The following is a 21,404-nucleotide window of genomic DNA, read 5'->3' as shown; positions in this document are numbered from 1 at the left end:
TCAAATGATACATCTTTAATTTCTAAAAGGTGATAAGTACTAAGAAACTGATCTAGTTGACAGGCAATTAATCCTCCTTGCATAGTACATTTATCTCCATGGGATATCAAGAATTACAACACTTAAGGAAAACTGGCACCTAAGTGAGCAAGCAGCCTCGATCCTATACAAAAATTACATTTTCCAAGTTTTACTTTGTAATGGATCCAGAGAATACTCTTTGCTTTGTCCACATCTATCCCAGTACTGTATTCTTGCACTGCACTTTTCAGTTAGCCATCTGTAAAAAAAAACATAAAAGGCTGCAACCCACTCTGATACAGTAATTCACAATAAATTAGCTTCATTCTATTCAAACTTGGCCTTTTTGAGGTCAACTACCTCAAGGTACATAGTTATGGACTTTATTTTTTATGTAAAACGTGTACCTTACAATACTTACTTATAAAATGATTACTTCGATTAACACTTCATCCAGAAGATGTTTAATCCTTCCCTTGAGAAGGTAAAAGGTGAGGCTTCACTTTCGGAAGTGCCCTTGACACTCATCTAAAATAAGCACTGAACCTTACATGAAGCCAAAAAAAATTAACTTGCTTAACAAGCTAACAAGACAAAACTAAAAGACATTTTTCATATATATATAAAAAATTAAGTTAATGTTTTACTGTATGTTAGACATATCTACAACAGATTTTTTTTCCCTTTACATAAAGGTAAGTGTAGAGGAGCACTGTACTTACATAATCCTTAATTCATCCCTTTTTTCTAGTAACTTGTGTCCTGATTTTCAAAATCATTGATATCAGCATATCCTAGGTAACTGAATGGTAGCAGCAGGCACTCATAACTGTTGAAAACAGACTGCTAGTACTTATGCTGCAAATGCACCATCTGAAAAGAATCCTCTTGAAAACAGGTAGTTTACTTTTTAGTCAAAATCAGTTCACTAATTACTATTTAGTAGCTCTTGTAGTGTTTTAGAATGTCTAAAATAACTATTAATGCTAATGGCTCTATACATTATAGTGGATTATGATCAAAATCAGTAAGTCAAAAATTTAAATTTATGATAAATTAACTTTGGAAAAAATTATACAAGGCCATAAATAAATAATTTGAACTTCAGTCTCCTTAAAAACTAAAACAGTACATCACATGACAATATCAGCCTACCTAGACAATACAATCTTACTATATTTTATTGCATAATGTTTTGAGAGTAACATCTTCAGTAAAATATGTAAAGAAACAAAATCATTAGATTTACTTCTTTTAATAGTGAACAACCAAAGTTCATCCTTTGTACATAATCCAATTTAAAGATAATATAATTAGCACTTCCAGCATTAACAGTCAGTATTTACAACGAATGAGATAGGGTCAATAATCTAAAGTGTACTGAAACCTGTATGAAGCAAATCAAAACACAAAGATTTACAGTGGGCTCCAAATCCAAGAATTTGTTTCCATTTGTGGAATGCAATTTAAAAGTCTCTGTCATCTTTATTACTTGTAAGGGTTCCTGAACTTAGGGTTTTTTGGACAGTACTTTAAACATTTGATATCATCGATAATGCCTTCATCATTATTTGCACATGACAGTAAAAATTCATTCCAATTCTTCTATTTAATTTCTCACTTGCTTGCAGACCAGTCTGCAATCTGATGAAGGGATAACAAGGAAATTTACTATATAATCCTAATTCCATACTCCTGCATATACAACGGTTGGAAGTAGATGATGTCAGTCCATTCCAAGGGTTATGTACACAAAACTTACAAAACGTTCTTCGCTCTTGCATAAAATGTGTACACAGTACCAGTGAGCGGGAAACTTCAAAGTTTTTATGGGTTGCTGCTGGCATGGACCTTTGTTGGTTGAAAATAAAATACCTTTTGCTCTATTGTTCTTGTAGCAGTTTTAGAAGTTAATCATCAAGCCCTGGTGTTTCACCCTGTTGTATTCTGGAGGCTATTCTAATGGCTTCTTCCAGAGACTGTTGCTCTCCGAGCTGAAACAAATGCATTTAAACATCAGGAATGTTACATACAGATATAAGCTTTAAAAATAAACAAACAACTCCAGAGGAATAGCTGTAGATCAATAATACAAATAAATATGAATCACTATTGTCACATCTCTTCTGGGTAATATATACTGGCAGCTATCTAATCAGCATGACAATTAAGATTAAACTGTGCTTCTATGTATCTACTGAAAAAGATTTCTTCAAAGAACTACTGTGTGGTAAACACATTTCATGACACACCAAGTAGATGATATCTCAACTTGGCAGATATAACAAAACTAAGATAAGGCTTTCAAAAGTCATGGTGGCTGCTGAATTACATTTTAACACCAGTAGAGCAAACAACCATCTTCATTTTTCTGAACTGTTTTGCAGAAGGTCAGCTCTTTGGAACACCACATGCCATTAATACACATCAAAAGTGTCTACTTAATGCAGAATCCTGACCATTTAAAAAAACAGTTGTGATGACACTGTTCAATTCTGCAGTAATTTGGAGAGGAAACTGTCTTGTAGTTGCAACTACAAGGCAATCTAGCACTGTCAGAAGCAACATCAAGCAACCCTGAATAAAGACAACTTTTGGGAAAGAATCCATGAAGCTTTACAGCATGTACACCATGCACGCATGTCCAGTGATGGGAACACTGAAGCCAATCTCAGCCTGACAAAAATGTAAAGCTGGCCATTATCTATTGGCTAAGGAGGAAGATGTATGAAAGTGTGAAAAGTAAAAATAGATTATCTGACTGATATGCATAGACCTAAAGGCACAGTTCTAAATATTGTTTGAAATTTACAGTCACATTCTGGAGCCACTCAAATCAAGAGCAGCACTGTCACCACCTCCTTAGGACTTCAGTCTGGTTATCAGGTTTTATCAGTATTTAGAAATCAAATAGATTAATTTATTGGTATCAAAGTACACAAAAGAAATAAGCAAATTTTCAGTCTCTGCTCATTTTGAATTTACTCTCTTCTATTTGTATTATAATAACAACCTCTTGTTTCTGCCTGAAGAGTTGAACACAGTTTCTTTCAATCTGAGCTCTGAAGAGAGTTTTGTGAATACATACACTTATTCCTGATACTCAAATGCTGAAAAATTTTGATCTCATACTAGTTCTAGCATATATGAATGGTTAGAAGAAACCTGACTTAAGGTGCTGTTACTTCCACATGCAAAGTATATTTTGTTGCCTGGAGATGAAATTTGTGAGTGCATTTTCTGCAATTCTTTTTCTATTTGAAGTTATTTCCAAGAATCCTCCAGGAACACATCTTAAACTGTTCAGTACTGATCTGTTTAGAAACTCTTTTTGACATCTCTTCTCTGCATAGTCACACTGATGTCCTTTTATATTACTGTTTGTCAGGCCTAGGGCCATCATGCAAAACCATACTCAAGGCAGTCACATATACAGAGCTCTCTGTGATACTCCTAGTGTACATCACATCCATGAAAATTATTCTTCTGCTAATCGTCTACTGGTTCAAGATACACAGTTCTTACAATTTTCTATGTTCTGTAGAACAAAAGGTGTGCTTGTTGTGATACCCAGACAACAACAGGATCAAACCCAGAAAGCTCTGAGTCCCAATTCCACAGTACATTTTAATAACAGCAGTAGCTTCATTACATTCCCACAGGACAGGAATGCTTATTCAAATCATGTTCTCACATGACTAGATTTTAGCTCAAGTAACAAACACTCAAAACCCGTTGATGGCATCTTACCTGTACTGCAATTTGTGTTCCATTAGATGTAGCCAACAATGTAACAGGTCTAGTTTCTGTAGCCACTAAATGGTGCCCATGTTGCTGATGTCCCATTTCTGAAGAGGCACTATGAAATGCTGCTAAGTCTTGAGCCACAATAGCAACCTTCAAGACCAAAGGAAGACAACCAAGTGGATGACAGAACTGTTACCATTATTGACCTTGCACAACGTTTCTTTTCAAAGTTAAATCCAAACTGTGATTATCCCTGACCATAATTTTATTGTGTGAAAGATAATTTTTAAGAAAGGGTGCCATCACTGTGTTCTTAAACTTATCTGCTAGGTCTCAGATTTTCATATCCTCAGAACTGTGAAGAAGTTCAGTAAATGTGCCTGTAAGTATTTATACATAGAGAGCACGATGATTAATAACTATCCTCATTATCATCTGGTGCATTTTTTGAACACTTAAATGCATTTTAACTTAAAGATTAAAAAAACAAGACTGAAAATACATACTTAAAGAAATGTTTATTCTCTGCCAAATAAATTACAGTTCCATAATATTAAGTTACAGTTAATACTGGAGTCTATTCTTTGCTCTGCTACTTACTATGTGACTTTGTGGAAAAGACTTTACGTTTCTAGATCTTATTTTACATGTACCTAAATGAATCGCCAGAATGGTATCTCAGATTTTTTTTCTTGGTGCCCAACTATCATTTACACAACATTCTGCCATATGTTGGCATATAGCACTGGAGTGGAACACATCATACTCTTATGAGGATAATGCTATGTACAGACGTTGGAAAGTTCCTCACTCATAAATTTATGTGAATGACTATGATGGCTTAGATGCCTGGTTTATAGCATCTTATAAAGGAAGATTACACATGTGTGCAGGACAATATCTTACCTGCTGTCCTTCAGTGCCTTCTGCAGTAACCATTGCTACAGAATGTGTTCCTGCAGAAGAAATGACAGCATCGTGGGCAGGGACTGTGATGGTGGTGCCATCTTGTGTTACCATAGTGATAGTATTGCCAATGGCCTGCATATCTGCCTGGGATATGTTGACCTGAAACACAAAGTAATTCCTAAAGCAAAAACAGAAGGTTTGACTGCTGCCCAAGCCATACCTGAGTCTAAGCTATTGGTAATGTAACATGTTTTTAACTAAAGCTTGAAAAAAAAGGATGATCTGCACTTGAAGTGTAACAGCATGTATTAAACCAACTCCTGCTACTTCAATGTTTTTATCTGAAACAAAGTAGCAAAGTGTAGCAATCCAGAACAAAAAAAGGCAATTAGTTCGCAAGTAGCAGGAAAAACACATTTAAAGCTATGTTCACAAGTAACATGCTGTCCAGAACGCCTAGTAGCCTTTAGTTCACTTCCTGACTAGCATGTTTATGCATTCCTTGAGAATCACAGTCACTCTCTGACCAAAGAGTAGTCTTGGAGAAAAAGCCCTCATGGCATTACCTTACTGATTAGGATCTGATATTCCACGACCTTTCAGACACACTTCTATGCTTACAGAAATAAAATTATGGCTCCCAGTAAATAGAAAAAGAATGCACAATTGTCCCCAGAGTCTATGACTCCATGTTAATCAGATCTTATCCCAACTAACTGCATGACAGATTATCTATGCATGTGTCTTACACAATGGATAAGGGTGACTTATAGAAATATCACCTGACACACTTTTATCTTAATGGAAATACTAAAGAGGCCTAAAGGACTTAGCATTTAAACCACAAATAAACAATTAAAAAGAAGTCAATGATGTAAATTACTGATGTCTCCACTATAAACGCATTAGAGCATCAGATACATGATTTGATGTCTGACTTACATGGTAATAAAACATCACAGAACTCAAGCCAAGCTGAAGGCTTATTTTTAATACATTGTGAGAATGCCAAGTCAAAGCTTCTACAGACCTTCATTTTAGAATGTAAAAGTGCCAGTTCCTTAATATTACTGCAATGTTCAGGGATGGCAATATAGCAGCCTTCTTTAACATTTCATTTCCAGTTTGAATTTAGAAGATATTTCTCATATGCTACTGGAATTTAAGCTACCTGACATTTGCAGCTGAGATACCAACTTTTCTCCATATATCTTTAAAATATTGCCATTCCTAAATAGGACAAACAAACCCCACAAAAAAAAAAACAGAACCAAAAATCCCAAACAGCAAGAAAATAAAGTGCTGAAATCCTCTCCAAAAGACATTTCATATAAAATCCTTAAAACCAGATATTTTTTAGTGATTCCTATGGATATATCTGAAGTACTTTCCAAGTGGAGGTAGGTTTAAAAGCATTCCTTATCCTCTTACATTAGAAATGGTTATCAACTGGACACTGTCAAACAGCTTGTAAAGCACACACTAGACTAGAAATATGTCCTTACCCCTTTCTAAAAAAGCCCAATGTAAGTGCAGACAAGACAACAGTGAAGACAGATCTGAGTAATCTCACAAACCAGGCTATACATATAATGACTGTTCAAAGAGCATGTGTCTACTTTCAAAGTAGTAACAAGGACAGTGAAAAATTCTAGCTTTTTATTGATACAGCTTCAGATGGCAGAACACATGGTTTAATTTAGGTATTCCAGAGAAGGCCAAGCCTAGGCATATTCTGATCCATCTCCAGAAAATTTCTTTCCTTTTAAAAAAACATGGACATATTTATAAAGAATCCTAACTGATTTTGGAAATAACACGGAGTATCTACAAACATTTGTCTCAATTGTCAATGTATTTTTGCCAGCTCCTTAACACTGTGGTTACTTACGTGTTGGGTTCCATCCTGGGATATTAGTGCTACTTGTGGACCTAATCCTGACTGAGTAACTGTAGCAACCTGTGCAGAAATTACATCATCATCTACACCTGTCACGTAGGTTATCTCTGAGGCTTTGAGAACATCTTCACCTTGACCTGTTTGATAAAAAGAAGGCAAGAAGGTAGCTTACATACTCAAAATACTGACAGGAAAACAAATACAATGAGTGCTAGACTGGTTTGAAGGTTTTAAATATTTATTCAAGTATTTAATTTTAATATTTGAATGGAAAGAGAAAATTAAAGAAAGAATGATACCAAAGTCAGAAAGCATGCTGTTTGGGGAACACAGTTTTAGCAGTGAGCTTTACACACATATAAATACTACACACGAAGAAAATATACATTTAGTTCATAAGCAAATATTAAATGGTGACAAACATTTCTAATTAGATCATTAAATGTTAACCTCTCCATATGAGAGGTTCCATGCAAACACAACTGGCATCTTGAAGTTATTAATTAAATATACAGAAGACAGTGATGTCTTTGTGTGAAGATTTGTGTCTAACAAATACTGTCTTAACAAATATTTAACTTCAGCAAATGAACCTTACCATTCCCTTAAAAGAAGGAATTAGGTGACACAAATCTGCTTCACATGCATTCATTGCTGTTTCCCACACACATGTAAGAAAACAACTTTTCTGACCAAAACAGTTTACTTGTGTATTTCCCCAGTCAGATCTAAAACCCACAATTTGGCAAGCGATACATGTCCTATCACAGTAGCTCCTTCAGGCTGATCTGCTACAAGTCACAGGATTCAATGTTTATGATACCATGAAAAACATACCATAAGGAGTACTGCAGCACATGAACTCCTTCTCATCTTTACCTCTTGGATAGTTTTGCAGAAACAGCCACCAACCACAGCAAAACCAGTACAGTATCAGTGTATGAAAAGACAGACTTTCCCTTTTCACAAAGCAGTGCCTTTAATCCTGCACAAGACTGTCATCAACCACAGTGCTGTATGATCTCCTACAAAAATCTCTAAGAAAACCCCAGTATATTGCAAACAAACATTTTAGACTCTTGGGTCCCTTCACACCTTCATAGCTTTCATGTTCGTAGTAGGTTTGCTGGGACTGTAACTCAGGTTTTTCTCTTATCCCCAGGACTGCTATGAGCGAGTTAATAATCTGGTCAATTACTCCCTCAGTTTTTGGTTACAAGTTGCCTACCACACTAAGGAGCCCCACAAAGAAGCTAAATAACTTTTTAAGTACTTCAGATTTTTATCTGTGCTTTCATTTCCTTGGTTATTAAAAAAAACGACCAACAACACAGAAAATTGTTATGCAGCTCATTTTTTTATATGACAAGAGATTAAAAGACTGAAACTCTAACCTGGAGGTGGCTCAAAAAAAGCCTCTTGTTCCTCTTCAATGGGCTCTGTGTCATTGTGTGCTGTTCGCTTGTGCATAGCAAGTGTAGAAATCTGCTTGTATGTTTTCCCACAGTGATTACAGTTGTATGGTTTGGAATGAGTATGTACAACATGATGTTTGTATAAACTGGAATACTCTGTAAAACGTTTATCACAACCAGGAACTGTACAGACATAGGGCTTCTCCCCTGTATGGAAAAACAAATGGGATAAAGAGAACTTTTTGTAGGATGTACAGAAAAAAATGCCATCAAATGACATTTAGTAACAAACTTTCATTAGCAACCATATTTCAAATTCAAAGGCAACAGTGAAGCTCACAAATTTTATCAAGGCAGCCTCTCACTTTGTTTTCTTTGGGTTTTTAACATACTGCCAAGAAAGCTGGGCCATTTTTGAGCCCTGCCATTCCATGTAAAATAGCTTTCTGATGAAGGCAGAAGGATACAAGCTGACAGTTGCAATGTCAGTTCAGCATCGTATTGAGTATTTTGCTTCTATTAATGGATACTCCATGCTTTTCCTCAGTGATCAGGTATGTTGATGTACTAGCACAATTTCACTTACTTTTAGCCTTTAAGCTCTAAAGAAATCTATAGGAAGCATATGTCTGAATAATTATGGTTTCATATAAAAACACCTTTCATTTGAAATCAACTAAACAACTGTCCAAATTTCATTATAAACTAAAAAGATAATCTGCGATACAGAAATATACCTCTAAGAAGCTTGTCTGTGCTTCTATAATTATTTCTGCTGACTAACCCTGCCAATCAAGCTGGACAAGTATTTTTACCTCTGTCTAAAAAATAAGGTTTTGATCACAGTTCCAGCAGCAAAGCAGCTACAGTTGGCTCACAGCAGAGAGCCAATTCAAGCTCAGACTCTTTGGCTTTACTGTTACTTAAGAAACAGCTCACAGCAGAGGCAAGCCCCAGAATCATATTAAGAATTTAGCCCAAATGTCCACTGAAGACAAGACTTTACATTTGTTTCTTTCTATCCAGAAGAAAATTATTCTGCCTTGACAGTAAGGTGGGAAACTAACTTCTTAACTATGCCTAGGTGAGGACAGAAGAGGCCCATACAAATGTACCAAGCCAGGTCATATGAATGTGACTATATCCAATCACGGTGCAATAAAACTGTTCACAAGGAGAATAGCACAGCCTCTCCCAAGCAGATTCCATTCAAAACACAAAACATCACTCATATACCTGTGTGTATTCTCACATGATTCTTATAATTAGTTGCACTGGCAAAAGCTCTCCCGCATCCTGGCTCTGTACAATAATAAGGCCTTTCGCCTGTATGTGTCCTGATGTGAACCTTTCTAATATTAGAAGTTGTGAATGACCTGCCACATCCTTCAAATGGACATTTAAAGGGCCTTTCACCTGAAAAAAATAAGAGAAGGTACACATGCAAAACTTGTAAGAGAACAAAAATCCTAGGTTACACTTAGGCTGAATGTAAGAATCCAAAGTGACCTAATTCTCTTTGATGCCCTCAGTCAGAAACACTGTGAGCAAGCCACTGTGGAATGTTCTCCTGTGTAGTCAAAACTGACAATATTCATGAAAAATAATACAATCTTTAAATTAAATTATGAAGCATTTAGATTAATGTATAAAAAACACCATTTTGCTTGCATTAGCTTCAATGTTGTCCATATTCTAACATGTATTTAACACACACCCAATTCATACATACATTGTCCAAAACAAGTGTATCATACCATTTGTGCATTTGTCAACTGTAAATATTAAAATGAATTAAAAAAAAAAAACCCAACCTTTCATGATTTACTGTATGAAGAAGATACAAATGGATTAGTAAAACTTATTGGAAGCACTTAACCTTACATGAGAAAACTCAACTTTTTCAAGAGACACAGCCCTGAAACTTGAATCTCAAATCCCAAAGCAAAAGGAATCACAAATACAGGTTCTTCTAAAAATGAGTCTATTTGTGTAGTATACATGTAAGAACAATAACTTACATTATTGCACCAAAACTTTTCACCATGATAAGGCCAATCTCTGTCCAATACCCCTGACCCTTCAGATCTACCAAAGCACAGAGGGGGACAATGAAAGGGGTTAAGTCTGGAGAAGCTCCAGCTACCTGACACACTGGCCTGTTGTAATTTCACACTACATTTCACTCACCATACTGCTTACCAATGAGAAGAACCTGAGAGCAAGGGAGGACAGATTACCACTGCAGATACAACATTAAGTACTTGGAGAGAGAAATAAAAACCTAAGTCCTGGTAGAGACATTAATACCATGAAACTCCGAAGTAGTTAGCTCCTTGGCAGCAGAAACTATATAATTCACTGCTTAGGCATCTGTTTCTGGAAGGTTTTTCAGCTTCCTGCCAAGGCAGTGTGTGTATCAAGCCACACGCCTCAGTGTTGTGTTACCATGGCTTCCCTAATCCTTGCTTCAGCGCAGGACCTCAAATCATGCCCGAAAGGACCAGGGTTGCAGAGTCAACCCCGCCCAACAACAGACCCTGCGTTGGAAACCAAACCAGCCTGCTCACAAAAGAATGCCCACAAGAATGTCATCCGACCGGTTGGTGAAGGCAGCCTTTAAGTTTCTAACATACTTGTTAGAAGACCTATTTCCAGGTGACTGGGGGGTGGTGGTAAAAGCACCCCTCTGCAACCATGAGGAATCTCCACACCAGCTTTTCTGGTACCAGAACAGTATGTCTAGGGACGTCATGGAAGAACCTGAGGCAAGCATTCGATGGTACTGAAAGAGGGGAAAAATCCCTTTTGGCTAAACCAGGCAGAAAGTGAAGCGAGCACTAACCCTGCTCTACGTGATAAAGGAACAAAAAGGTTTCAGAGCCATGGTAGAGAGTGGGCAGAGCCCAGATTTGCCTCCATTGGGCGCACTGTGGCAGCTTGGTTTGGATACGAACAGTCACAATTCCATCTATCTGCATAAAAAACATGGTACAATTTTCTTCTCACTCTTTACACCTCCTGCAACTACTCAATGAATTGAAATAAAGATGCCCCTGAAGTCTGGTCCCCAGACTGTGGGGAATTTGTGACTGTATTATTAATAGTGCTCATATAGGTAGAGGGTTATACAGGACTGACTCAAAATTTTCGCTTCCACTGCTAAATTAAGTTAAAGCAATTAGATTACCATGCCTCTGTGGTCATAAAGAAGTACAGAAAACAGTCTAAAACTAATTAAGTCATCCATACTACAGAAACCTTTCAGTTCATAGTCTATACTTGGTGTACTACATAACAATGTCAAACAGTTCTCTCCTAGAAATGAAAACGGATGACACTTTAATGTTTTCATCCCAATGATTGATTTAACACCAAGATAGCACTAATTGCAACAAAGTCTCTTTGAATATGGAGGCCAATGAAAGCAGAATTGCCTCAGTGTAATATAATTTTTACTTTCTTCTTTTATTCTTCTCTCTGCACTGTCCTTTATAACCTGAGAAAAACCTCTTTCTTTTATTCTTTTTAGTTCTCTGAGATTCATGAGGTTCAGTGGAAAAACCTGGCAGTGTTCTGGCAGTCAAGTAAATATACTTAGCAGAATAGGTTAGTAAGGGATAAATTATTCTTCTTAAGATGTTCTTGTCTTTTTTGACATCTCAGGAGCAAGGGAGACATTGTGCCAACTTGTTTACTCATGTGTGCATACAGAGTTTTGCAGAGTATAGTGCATGCTGTCTCAAATTTATTTGTGTTTGGCCTTTCAAATGAATCTTTTTAGACAGTGTAAAATGTTAATTTTATGTAGGAAGTTTTAATAACTGTTACTTAGTTTTCTACAATATTTTGTCCATTTTTATGCTGCAAGAAGAGGAGGGAGGACAGTCAGTTTAACAGCAAGCTCAGAGCTTTGTGAAGCTAGCATGCAAGTTAATTTTAAAGCATCAAAACTTAGGAACAGTGATGCCATTTCTGAAAGGAGAGCCATACTATTGAGGAAAATTTCCCTGCTCTGTTACAGCTGCAAATGAAACTGTAAAGGTGCCAAGTGACTCAGTGACAACGTTAAATGCTGCACTGCTAGTAGTCAGTGCATTTGCAACAGCAATGTGAATGCTTAGGCACTTTTCCCAAGAAAAGCATGCTGGATTTGCAGTAAATGCTTACCATGATGGAATGCTGTTGAGCTCACTGGGCTTAAGAAAATATATGCAGGCTGGTTTTGTAAGTATAAAGTCACAGAATGATCAAAGAGGGGAAAAAACCATCTGGGTGAACTAACAAAACAAACAGAAGAGAGAAGGGGAAAAAAAAAGTGATGGTAGTACCTGTGTGGGTTCGAATATGTTTCTGTAGGTCTCCTGAAGTCTTGAATGACTTGGTGCAATTTTCTTCTGTGCACCGATAAGGCTTTTCACCAGTGTGTGTTCGGACATGACTTTTTAACCCATACCCTGAAGATCAGAAAGGATGTTCAAAATAGCATAAACACAAAATTAGGATACTCGTAAACCATCACAAGCTGTGTTTGTCATTCCAGTTAGGAAGCTGATAAGCAAAATTTGCTCTTTCACTCTTTACTATCTCTTTATTCTACCATACAGAACAGCAGAGCTCTAGATACAGCTTAGAGGTTCTTTCATTCTTCACTTACGAAGGAAACACACTTCTGCAGCGCTTCTCCTTCCCTTCAAAAAGATAAACTGTAATGATCTGTGGACAAATATTTATTCTGTCTTCTGAGGAAGCCGTATGCTCTGTATACCATCTGTGTTTTGTCTCTTGCCACTGCTGCCATCAAAATGACTTTGAATTATTTGCTTCTGAAATACCAGTACCATTAATGAAGTCAGCAGTAAAAACTCTACTGCTATCCAGGTTCTAAACTACAATTATTTAAAAACTATTACTAACATCATTACATATACAGCTGCCAGCTGATAGCTTCATGGACACTCTTTAAGCTAAGTATAGCTGTTATGATATGGTTCTCCCAATCACATTCATTATTTAGCTGTTTAGAAGCGGCAGTCTTAAAAGCCTACTTTATATGGAGTACAGATACTACCAAGCAGGAAGAGCTAGTCTACAAAAGATTACCTGTTGCAAAGGCTTTGCCACATCCAGGATGTTCACACTGGTATGGTCTGTCTCCCGTGTGTGACCTTTCATGCACCTGTAAAGACATCCAAATACATTGACGTAATGAAATGTTGTATCTGAGTACTTCAACACAGAACAGTTCATTCTCAAAGACAACATATTTCACTTTTCTTTCTAAGAATCACATTCATTCTAGTGTTTTCTTTTTACATCAGTGATTAAAAAAATAAGTATGGTAACAATGTTTTCCCTAAAACTAAAGCTGCCTCTTTCCAAGGCCTGACCTGATCCTTTTGGACAGTCCTGAAATAAGTAAATTGAAATTCTGTAAATGCCTAAGAAGTTGCTGTTATGCAACTAGACAAAAGACAGTGTGCAAACACACCTCAGAACCTCTGCATAATTCTTTTACTCCACTAAGCGCTTTTAATGATCCTCTTACATTGCATGAAACCTCTACAGCAAGAACACTACTTTAACGCATGATCAATAGAGTCATTTACTCCCTGACTCCAGAGTCAGAGACAAGACAGCACCTCAGGGAGTTTACTGCACTGGCAAGTGATTATCTCAGCCTAAGCTGAAATGTGAACAGCTCTACATCCTTACTGTTTCACCAATTCTTTTACTCAATTTGAAAAAGGAAGAGAGTTAAGGAGTTGTTCCCTGTAAAGCAAAGAAGTTCCAGCTTCTCACTTTGAATGTTGGATTGTTTGCAAGCATAAGACTTCTATGATTGCAAAATCTTTCAAGAACTGGAGTCTCTGCATGATCATGCATACACATAAAGTGGACAGAATTTCCGTCACACTGCTGCTACAAAGTGTCTCGACAAGGTATTTCTTACATGCTACCAATACAGGAGCCTAACACACCTGAATCCACCCAGAACACTAAGCAAAACCAGCTGAGCACCCATTATTGAAAAAATCAATCCAGTAAACATCTGACAAAACAGCACCACTGTGACAGGCTCTCTGTTGATTTCAACTGCATCATCTGTCCAAAAAAAAACAAACTCAAAGCCTGCAAAGTCACAATGCTCATTCTGCATCTCATCACCTTCAGATGGTGAGCTGTAGTGTACAGTTTTCCACAGCCATCGTAATCACAGCGAAAAGCTTTCTCTCCACTCTGCTGAGATTTTGCAGTCATTCTTGTTCCATGTCCTTGCAAGACAATCTTAAGGTTTAGGGAAAGAAAGGAAACAAAAGAAAAAAAAAACCCAAGCATTAAAAACCTCACCACAATGGATCACAAAAGTCACACACTTTACTTTGCTGTTGAGCCAGAGCTGACTCTGACAGGTTTCTGCTTGTGTTTTTTTTTCTGTCATCTTTCTGAACTTTGTAGTCCTCTATAAATAAATGAAATAACTAAAAAAGCATCATTTCTGATGAAAGGGAAACTGTAAAACATATTTATTTGTCACTAGCAAGTTTCAATGCATGCATTAATTTGCCAAATAAGAAGACAGACAAAATAGTTTGCAATATAAGGCCACTGGTAAGATAACTAAATCAGTACACAGAAGAGGCTTAGATTACATCTAAGGCGCTGGATCTATTCCTAAGGGAGATTAGCCATAAATCAGACCACCTTCAAAGATAAGTTCATGCAAAGGCCAAACAATAATTAAATGCACTTATAATGAGCTCTTCTTGAAAATGATGTAAAGCATTTTGTACTTTAGAATCATAGAATCAACCAGGTTGGAAGAGACCTCCAAGATCATCGAGTCCAACCTATCACCCAGCCCTAGCCAGTCAACTAGACCATGGCACTGAGTGCCTCATCCAGTCTTTTCTTGAAGACCCCCAGGGACGGTGCCTCCACCACCTGGGCAGCCCATTCCAATGGGAAATCACTCTCTCTGTGAAGAACTTCTTCCTAACATCCAGCCTATACCTACCCTGGCACAACTTGAGACTGTGTCCCCTTGTTTTATTGCTGGTTACCTGGGAGAAGAGGCCAACCCCCACCTGGCTACAATGCCCCTTCAGGTAGTTGTAGACAGTAATAAGATCACCCCTGAGCCTCCTCTTCTCCAGGCTAAACACCCCCAGCTCCCTCAACCTCTCCTCATAGGATTTGTGTTCCAGGCCCCTCACCAGCTTCGTTGCCCTTCTCTGGACATGTTCCAGCACCTCAACATCTTTCTTGAATTGAGGGGCCCAGAACTGGACACAGTACTCAAGGTGTGGCCTGACCAGTGCTGAGTACAGGGGAAGAATAACCTCCCTTGTCCTACTGGCCACGCTGTTCCTGATGCAGGCCAGGATGCCGTTGGCTCTCTTGGCCACCTGGGCACACTGCTGGCTCATCTTCAGCTTACTATCTATCAGTACCCCCAGGTCCCTTTCCTCCTGGCTGCTCTCCAGCCACTCAGTCCCCAGCCTGTAGCACTGCTTGGGGTTATTGTGGCCGAAGTGCAGAACCCTGCACTTGGCCTTGTTAAATCTCATCCCATTGGCCTCTGCCCACCCATCCAGCCTGTCCAGGTCCCTCTGCAGGGCTGTCCTACCTCTTCCAACAGATCAACACCTGCTCCTAGCTTGGTGTCATCTGCAAACTTACTTTGTCAGTGATGCATGTGTTTTGATCAAACTAACTGGAGCAATTTGAGCTAGGTTGTACTCTCCTTTCTGACATAACACAACAGGAAAATATACAGAATAGCTTTGTGATGCAACTTAACCTCCTTTGAAGACTTCTTCATACACTAATATGCAAGAAACATTCATACAGATTGAACAAAGAGGCAGAAGCTCAAATGTAAACATTCTGATACAACTGCATGCAAAGTAATCAAAACTATTTTAAGCTTCTTTTGAACCACCTTTGGATCTAATTCTACTCTGAATTGTGAAAAGCACATTTCACAGAATGGATAAGGTGGGCAGACCCCCATAGTCCTAATTCAGACAGATCATAAATTTGACTGAGAACACCCTTCCTGTGGATTCTTCAAGGAGGATGCCCCCTGTTACTTTTAGGCACAATAATCCTCAAGACATATCAACTAATGTACTAAGAATTCAGTTAATGTTATGATCCATCAAGGACAGATACAGTATTAAAATTACTCTTCTTAGAAGATGCTACACTCTAAAGAAACTGAAAAAAAAAATCAGAAGAGCACAGCAAATAAAATACCTTTATAATATAAAGTAAAATTTGTTAAGAGGAATTGTGTATTCCAAAGTACTTTTAAATGGGCAACATTTAAAAATAAAAAAAGCCCAAGCACTCTAATTTTAAAAGAAATCACAAATGCATCCCAAGTTCAAACAGGTAACAAGATAACAACAAAGGTAACAAAGATCTCAGTTATTTGTTTGAACTTACAAACTTCATTTGTACAATTCTGCTGTTATTATGAACAGATGGGGAAGAGGGGTTTGAAAGTAAATAGTGTGTGATATCCCTTTGGGCACATATAGTGTTTTTAGTGTTTTGTTTTCACAGACAGAAATCACAAAGAGGTTTTATGTTTTTTTCTTTGGTGAAAAGCCTAACCACATACAAGTTTGAATCACTGCTTAACAGCATGGCATCTGTTCTGTTCTTGCATTACCTATGCACTTACAAATTTAGAAATATAGATTTATTTAATAATGTACCTAAATATGATACTATTTTACCCCAAATAAAATATTATTTCCAAGTGAGTTACAAGTAGATATCTACTTAAATCAAGATATAAAGGTGATTAAGATTTTAGTGTACAACTGATAGCTTTGGGACCCTTCAGCTGGTCATCTGAAGTCACCTCACCGAGCTGAGAATTTGAGACTAATCCTCAGATTATCAAGTCCAGATGATTTTTTTCTTTGCAGCTTGTAATGTTCCATAAGACTGGCACATTTCCATATGGCACACATATTGCCACAGATGTATAAGATAAAACAACTGCCAGACTAGCCGGGTTTTTGAGGCTTAGGTTGAAATCCACATGTAACTAGATAATGGCTACAGGTCATTTTGCTTAACAGGATATTACCTTCAGACAAAACCAACCAAGATTCTTATCTTACTCTTCCCTGAATTTTGCCTTTTGTTGAAATTGTGCAGTGTGCCATTCGCACCAGTGTGCAAAACCTCTGCACACCATATTTCACTTTAAGGAATATATTCCAATACCATAAATAATACATATATTACCTATTTTGTCCTTTCATAGTAATGCACACAGGCAACCTGCAGAGTAGGAGCCTAGTTCATGGCTACACAGGACCACATATGAAGAGAAGACAGAAGAGATATATTTAATTATTTTGTATTGCACTACATACCTGCATTTTTTTATCCTGTTCATTTTCACCTATCATTCCTGTGCCACTAACACTGTCATTTCCATCAATAGACACCTAAAAAACAAAGTTGAAATGGGAAAAACATTTGTAGGTTCCTTCTCATTCATCTGAAAAACAGAGGGTTACCGACAGTTTCTGAAGCTCCTAATTTCATAGCTCTCTAGCTCCCTCTTGAAACATGGTTATCCTACAGTACAATAGCCAGCATGAAAATCACCATTTGTAGCACCTCCATTATGGAACATCACACAGTTGTCATAAAAGAAGGCAGAAATTACTGCAAGAACCACATATGTTAAGTTAACAGATTGACAAAAATATGAAAATAAATTAATAAATATAACACCACTAAGTTTTGATGGGAAAACAAACAAACAGAACCCAAGTGTTGACATCTTTTAAAATAGGGATATAGCTTACACTCCCTGTGAGGTAGCATTTACTTGTTTCAAGCAGCACAACTCCTTTGGCATCAAAACATCGAAATCAACATGTTACAACTCAATTCAAATTGTCAAATTACAACAGCTAAGCAAAGCTTAGCTCCATAGGTTGGTTTGTAAAAACAGTCTAGAGGAATAGATAGGGATTGCTGCTTTCAAAGTAGCTTATAAAAATATCTGAAAGTCTTAGATGTTGTTTGGAATTTTTTATTTAAGTAAAAATATAATTGACCAGATAGGAAAAAAACACCAACAAACTCTCTTATACATATAAACTCAAAAAACAACCCATCCTATTAGTCACTGTATAAAAAAATAAAGTATACTTTATGTAGTTTCCTGTTCTTAATTGTCTCTGTATTGAGCACAGGCATTTACAGTACTCTCTGTATCCATCACACTCAAGGTTGAAATTGATGCAGCTGCATCTAGTCTAAATGATTTTTTTATTCTCTAAGATACTTTGGCAGAACCTTAACTCAGCTGATATGCTTTTGCCTTTTCACTAAGGAGGTCATAGTAGGCTTCTGAGAATGTTAATGGTTATGTAAAGTATCTTGCTCAAATCATGAACTACCAACATTTCACTTGAAGACTGAAGATGAACTTGTCCCATAACAAGTTTTCAGACTATACTATCTTTCTAAGTTAGACAACTGTGAGCAACATATTTTTGGCAACTTTGAGCTAAAACATGAAGAGGAAAGTGCCCAAGCAGAGGCAATCTTACAGAGAGACTGCAAGCAGGTAATTCTTAGTTGTTGGGCTTTTTTTTAAAAGGAAACAATGTCATTCTGGGACCTTCTGCAGATTTTTTGAAGGGAGAGAGAACTTCCACAGAAAGACTTGAATCACTTCGTTTTGAACTTCCTGATGTTGGAAAAAGGAACAGCTGAAAAGTTCATCAATGCCACTGGAAACAAATGATCCAAACAGAATGTACACATATATACAAATTCCAGGGAATGTACTTTTCCAGCAGCTAGGATGTTGCAGGAAAACAGCCTCACTTACGATCTGACTGCCTCTATTATGATCTCTCAATTACAACAGACAGAAGCGTAACGGAAACAATAGCATATAAACTATCTAATTACCCTAACTGGCATTCTCCCCAAACCTGACAACTCTCAATGACACAACAGGGTAGATTTTAAAATTTATTCTACTCTTCCAGAGCAACACAAGCACTGCTAAACTAGAGTCATGGAAGCTGCATCACCCATTTTTACACATCAGATTTACAGAAGTCCAGAGAAGTGGACAACATGAATCACCATGTGTTTTGCTACTGAAAATACAGATCAGAAGCTTCTTCTAAGCTCAATAACTGATTGCCTGTTTTACACTTCATATCATACATTGTCCTTGCCTAGTACACCAAGCCCTATTCTTCCCCATGCAAGAAACAAAGTATCCATATCCAGCAGTAGCGCCTGAACAAGAATAATTTGACTTTGTCTTTCTTTCCAAACAGTGTCCTCTCAAGTGGCTCCTTTCCAGTGCTATATTTTAGGGAAAAAATATTATTTAGTTGTCTAAATTACTTTCCAAATCAGTCTGACTTCACATCATCTGAAGTGCTATCCTTTGCTCTTTTTATGCAACACTGGAGCTGCTCATGATAATGAAACACTGTCATTACAATATGGTATTCTTTATTCTGAGAGTCTCAAGACTCTTAAGTATCATTGCAGTTCTTAACTCACAACTGGCTTTTGCTGCCAAGTATCTCCTGATGCTACATTAAAACATTTTGTATAGAGAAAAATGTCTTTTGGTATACCTTGGCTGCATATTGCTCCAAAGCACTGATGGTATCTGGGTCAATGGCAGCATCTCCTGTATGAAGACCTGCCACTGTGCCATCAGCCTGAATGGCTAAAATGGTATCTGACTGTGGCATCTGCACCGTATGGTGAATGTAGGCAGTAGTTCCATCCTCCAGCTGGACTGCTTGCAATGCACTCTGGTCATAACTGTCTGAGAAATAATATTACAGAATGTTACAAAAGAAAAAGAACAGCAATATCTGTATATTACACGGGAAACTGCTGCTGTTTAGGAAACATCTCCTGAAGGCATATGTATGAATAAAATGTATGAGAAATATAACCACTAGTTTACATAAAAATAGAAACACTTAAAATATTACTAAGAATAGCAGTGACGATTTTTTTTACTCAAGAAAATGCCTCCCATAGCTTACAAAAGTACAAAACCATTTTATATTGGCCTAGCTTTATTTATCAAGTTCTGCTGACCTCTGACATAATAAATCACACCTCAAATAAAAAATTACCTTTTGAGGTGTGATGAATAAATGCTGTAGTTCCATCTTCCAGCTGAACTGCTTGTCCATCTTCCAGACGCAAGCTGTCCCCTGGTCAGAAGAATTACAACACTTCAATAAGAGTCTGAAAACTCCACCAGTTGGAAAGATTAAACATTAAAATACCTATGATCACAAAATACCTATGATCACAAAATATCTAGGATTTCAGTATACCCAGGATCTCTTCACAAACGTTTCCATTAAAATAAGAAATCCAGCTATTATAATAACCTTTAATTACTTACTATCAATCTTCAACAGTAATAAATCATTTTAGAATACATTTCTTGTATTATTACACTTACTGCTTTTAGGCATGGGTACATGTTGAACATAAGCAGCAGAACCATCTTCTAATTGAATCACCTGGCCATCCATTAATTTACCATCTGAAACCCACAATAAGAATTCTTAAAAACCAGTCTGTATAACACATTGCAGTTCAAACATACAGCTGATACTTTCCAGACTGAAGTATCAATAAAATACCACTGAGAAATATGGTTTGGTAAAGGACAAGCACAGTATGACTACACAGAGGTTTTTAAATTGTGGGTTAAAAAACCAGAAAAGGCCTGATGTCCCATCCAGTAGACAGAAGGTTGGTATTTGGGTTTGAAGTGTAAATTGCCCTCATGTTTCACTTACAGTCTGCATTTGATATTTGCATCTTACTAGCAGCAGAAATAAGTATTTATTTTATAGTGCTACTGTAATGCTTGTCATCTGAAATTGGAACTTTCTAAGCATCATATAGATTTTTGCCTGATTTTGCAACCCAACAACAGGGTTAAAAATGGGAATACAATTTCAGTGCAATCAACTTCTAGTCCTTTACCTACCTTTAGAGTTGTGCTGTATGTAAGCAGTGGAGCCATCAGCAAGGGTAACTGCTTGCAAACTCACACCTTCCATGTTTTCTAAGTTGTCACCATCTAGCAAGAAAAAAAGTTCTTATTCATTATTACCAGCATCAAACCCTAAAAATCACAGCTTAGCCACCTCCACAAATTATTACATTCTCTTAAAGCACAATGATTTCAGAAAGAGAAGTAGGAAAAAGTTCTTTCTGATTGTTGAACCTTGAGCACATACAAGGGTCGTATGTTCAGGATTATTCACTGTAAACATGACAGCTAGGATGTTATTTCCCCTAACTAAAAAGGTTACAATATTGCTGAATTGCTACAAAGCTGAGGTCTTAGGTGAAAT

At 37.2% G+C, this 21,404-nt stretch overlaps 1 protein-coding gene across 4 annotated transcripts in view; it reads right to left on the bottom strand.

Moving 5' to 3' along the window:
• The window catches only part of ZNF143 (zinc finger protein 143), a 33,545-nt gene continuing 12,141 nt past the window's right edge, over positions 1–21,404 (bottom strand). For 2 of the 4 annotated variants that reach the window (XM_064163710.1, XM_064163712.1), the window contains exons 3-16: positions 21,035–21,127; positions 20,498–20,581; positions 20,160–20,240; positions 19,644–19,840; positions 17,394–17,468; positions 14,161–14,280; positions 13,096–13,171; positions 12,324–12,449; positions 9,229–9,408; positions 7,972–8,199; positions 6,569–6,714; positions 4,675–4,836; positions 3,772–3,918; positions 1,180–2,015 (exon numbers count right to left, since the gene is read on the bottom strand). In XM_064163710.1, the coding sequence (XP_064019780.1) occupies positions 1,932–2,015; positions 3,772–3,918; positions 4,675–4,836; positions 6,569–6,714; positions 7,972–8,199; positions 9,229–9,408; positions 12,324–12,449; positions 13,096–13,171; positions 14,161–14,280; positions 17,394–17,468; positions 19,644–19,840; positions 20,160–20,240; positions 20,498–20,581; positions 21,035–21,127 (1,799 nt within the window). In that variant the 3' untranslated portion in view covers positions 1,180–1,931. Of the gene's footprint in view, positions 281–1,179; positions 2,016–3,771; positions 3,919–4,674; positions 4,837–6,568; positions 6,715–7,971; positions 8,200–9,228; positions 9,409–12,323; positions 12,450–13,095; positions 13,172–14,160; positions 14,281–17,393; positions 17,469–19,643; positions 19,841–20,159; positions 20,241–20,497; positions 20,582–21,034; positions 21,128–21,404 lie in introns of those variants that run through there. The other 2 variants (XM_064163711.1, XM_064163713.1) reach the window with 2 other exon arrangements.

Source organism: Pogoniulus pusillus, chromosome 24 (genome assembly GCF_015220805.1).
Source record: "Pogoniulus pusillus isolate bPogPus1 chromosome 24, bPogPus1.pri, whole genome shotgun sequence".
Lineage (NCBI taxonomy): Eukaryota > Metazoa > Chordata > Aves > Piciformes > Lybiidae > Pogoniulus > Pogoniulus pusillus.
This window is presented reverse-complemented; position numbering and strand designations above follow the sequence as displayed.